Here is a 3,407-nt window from a genome sequence, read left to right as displayed (position 1 = left end):
CACCTGCCGGTGCGCTGTTTTGCCCAGCACTTGCCGCCGGGCCGTCCTGCCCAGCCGCATGAGCCGCTCCACCGCAGGGTACAGTGCCTACGTGCCCGACACCGGCTTCACCGCCAACCCCTGCTCCATCTACCAGCTCTAGGTACCTGAAATTTTTTGCTCCGACGCCGCTCCGCCGAACCCGATTGGTCTTCGAGGGCGGACGAGGACGAAACCTGGCTGCCAGAGCACGGCGAGGGCCTCCAGATCCAGATCCGCCGCCGGCCGTCGCGACGGCCTTGACTTGCTGGCCATCGCCGGCTTCTTCTCCTCCGCCGCCTTCCATGGATGCGGTTTGATGCACACCCTACCGGCAGCTTATATGGACCGGCTGCCATTAATCTCTGCATCACCAGCAATGGCGTTGGATTGGATGATTGACTCTCTGTGATTGTATAAGGGTTAGATATAAGCCGTGCTCGTGTACTAACACACTCATTTTATAGATGGGCATGCGGTTGCTTCGGATGGGAAATAAAGCCGAGCAGGGCACGACCTACTTTTAAGCCATGCATGGACGCAGGTTCTCAGCTTATCCTAAAATACCGGTATGATGTAAGCCGAACATACTAAGTCGTGTGCCACACTTAGCTTAGTAATCCAGGTTAAAAATGCCTTCACTGAACTCGGCTTATTAGTATTTTCTCTCTAGAGATTGGACACCGGAATTGCTTCACACACGATACAGCATGAACGATCTGCAAAGATGCGTTCTCTATGCATCGGCTAAAAAAAACCAATCGCCTCCTGCGTGCACGGACTCGGTTGGAGCTGCCACATGGGATAATCCATGAGTCGGCTGCTGGGTTGTCGTGTGTGTAGCAACGCTGTAATTAAAAACTGGACACTATATAATAGATATGTGTACATGGTCAGTGTGATTCCTACACCAGTTTTTTAGCACAATTTTGCACACTGGCTATCTTTTCATAGTATCACAGCCATTCTGCCAGTATATAGAATAGGCTCGACAATAGATATACATGAGACAGAATTCGCAGAATAAGCTGCACGAATCTTCCACTCAGCAAAGTTATCACCTCATAACCAGATACCACTTAGACTTTCCAAGTTCAACAACTCAAAAGACGAAGAAGCAAAGAGCAACCACTAAGCAATTAACTACTACTACTTGAATTACACATTATCAAACATTTCAGGATGGGAATTACTTCTTTTCTTCGCATGTTTGGCTAAGGTAATTCGCATCTAATTTAACGATCTCTGATACTTTTATTGCTACCCTGCTGATATCCGCAACCTTGGAAGCAAAAAGGCCTTCTCATGACCAAACTGCAGTTGCATGCTGCTACCCATGCAAACAAAATTTATTACAAGAATGTTCACCACTCAGAAATGAGCTAGCAAAATACCATCCAGCAGCACTAACCCAGCATTTTCCTATTACATCAGCAACAGCTAGAGGCACTGTGGCAGGAACTCAAACACCAAAACAGAAGGAACTTCACTGAAACAACTATCTTACCAGAAAGTCTGATATCTTGAGACTCGACATGTATATCCTGGAACCAAAACAGTGAAACCAGCCAAAAATCGACAAGTCGACAGTATCCAGAACAGGGTCTTTCCTCCTCACCATCCTCGTCCCCGTCCTTGCCATGGCCCTCGTCCTCGTCCTACTTCTCCTCTTCCTCCTCTTCCTCCTCGCCGAGACGTATCAGCAGCAGCAACATTAGCAGGGGCAACAGGAGCAGCAGTAGCTGGGGTAACAGAAGCAGCAGGAGAGGTGGCAACAGCAGCAGCAGCAATAGCGGGGGCAACAGAAGCAGCAGTAGTGGTGGTAACAACAGCAGCAGTAGAGGTGGCAACAGCAGCAGCAATAGCATTTTTAGTACAAGGTGTTCCTTGAAGATCAGCAGTCATGAGGCCGTTCCCTTGAAGACAGGATCTGCTGAGAATGGTGGCTCTGAGCATGATACCGTTTCCATCATCAGAAATCTTTCCCTTGGGAATTATTAAATCGTACACTGCGGGCAGTCCATCAGAGAGAGAAGAGCTTCTTATGAGGCAATTTGTACTTTCACAAGAGCTGGTGGTTAAGCAGTCGTATTCCATATTACATTTGAACTTGGGTTCCATAACTATTGGAGGTTGGACGCAGAGGACTGAGATGGCATGTCCAAAAGGCTCTGATGCCATGCTGAGCAAGAAAAAGTAGCCGGTGCATCGCAGAACATGTAAGCCTGGTTGTAGGCGAAGAGACACCGTGCGGGAGTCTGGGAGAGTTGTTGACAAACACTTGTGTTGGGTAATGAAATGGTCCAGGAGCACCTTTGTTGATCCAGCGAAGCCACAACCAGACTGTGGGCAGAAGCATGGGACATACTGGCACGCCTTCTTGTGTTCTTCTTTCTTGTAGTAGGTGACCACCTCCGTACATCCATACTTGTCATTGGAGCAAGCAACTTTGGCTTCTTGGACGACATGTTCCATCCCAAAGCAGCGCTTGAAGGAAGTTTCGATAGAGCACATCGGACATTTCTTGTCCAGCTTCACACAGCAAGGCGAGCATATAAAATGCCCCACAGAGCACTGTGGAAAAGAAAGGATCCTCGTCAGAACAAATCTTGCCAGGAAGAAAGAACTGAAACACTACACGACAACATGATAGGTTAGTACCACACATTTCTATGTCAGTTACCATAGCTATCATGTAAGATTACATAACAAACACATTTTGTCAAGTAGCACCCATCCAATGATTGATTTATCAAAGCTCTTCTTTTATCTTGAGCGGTATCGTAAGTGAAATAGAAGTTCAAGTTTAAACACAAGTCAACATGTACATTCATAGCTATGGTGAATTTACCTGGAATATCGGAGGCCTGAGGTGCTCATAGCAGATGGGGCAGTCAAGGGTCTCCACCCCCATGGTGACCTTCAGCTTCTTTGTGCTGCTCTCTCCCTCTCGCTTCGCTTCAACTTTTCTATTGCTAGCATTAGTATTACTACCATCCATCGCCAACAACATTCCAAGGTACCCTCACTAGCTTGCGAACTCAACCAAGATACGAAACGTTTGCCTGTTCACAAGATACATAGATAAAAGTCATGCAACTGACAAAGTGATAGGCGTTAAGCTAGAAAGGCAAATTATTTTGGGCAGAATAGCAAAGGAAAAGCAGCAGAACAAGTAAACATTTACAAACAGACTAATAAACCAAAGGGTTCAGGACTACAATTTAACACATTTGTTGGTTTTTCTTGTTTTCGGAGAAAATAGTACTTGAGCTGATTTTCCCTAACAGGTCAACAATGCATATGCAAGTAATCTGACAGAGAAGCAGTAAAAGAAGAAATTTATTCCGGTTAAAAGTTTCGGTTAGCATAGCGTAGCAGTGTGACTC

The 3,407-nt window shown here is 46.4% G+C and overlaps 1 protein-coding gene across 1 annotated transcript; it reads right to left on the bottom strand.

Moving 5' to 3' along the window:
* Positions 1-1,389: 1,389 nt before the first annotated feature.
* On the bottom strand, positions 1,390-3,031 carry LOC147977889 (uncharacterized). Its single transcript, XM_087514582.1, has 4 exons — positions 2,870-3,031; positions 1,658-2,592; positions 1,526-1,562; positions 1,390-1,440 (listed from the first exon to the last, which is right to left on the bottom strand). The coding sequence occupies exons 1-4, from the start codon at positions 3,029-3,031 to the stop codon at positions 1,390-1,392; spliced, it is 1,185 nt and encodes a 394-aa protein (XP_087370708.1).
* Positions 3,032-3,407: the final 376 nt, after the last annotated feature.

Source organism: Triticum urartu, chromosome 3A, assembly GCF_056163025.1.
Source record: "Triticum urartu cultivar PI428250 chromosome 3A, HENAU_Tu73, whole genome shotgun sequence".
NCBI lineage: Eukaryota > Viridiplantae > Streptophyta > Magnoliopsida > Poales > Poaceae > Triticum > Triticum urartu.
This window is presented reverse-complemented; position numbering and strand designations above follow the sequence as displayed.

What these genes read in the sequence shown, in the direction of transcription:
- LOC147977889 (XM_087514582.1), bottom strand. Translation starts at nt 3,031, where the DNA reads ATGTTGTTGGCGATGGATGGTAGTAATACTAATGCTAGCAATAGAAAA. An exon ending in GGACGAGGACGAGGGCCATG is followed by an intron (nt 1,563 to 1,657) that starts GCAAGGACGGGG and finishes TTTTGGTTCCAG; the next exon opens with GATATACATGTCGAGTCTCA. An exon ending in TCAAGATATCAGACTTTCTG is followed by an intron (nt 1,441 to 1,525) that starts GTAAGATAGTTG and finishes CTGATGTAATAG; the next exon opens with GAAAATGCTGGGTTAGTGCT.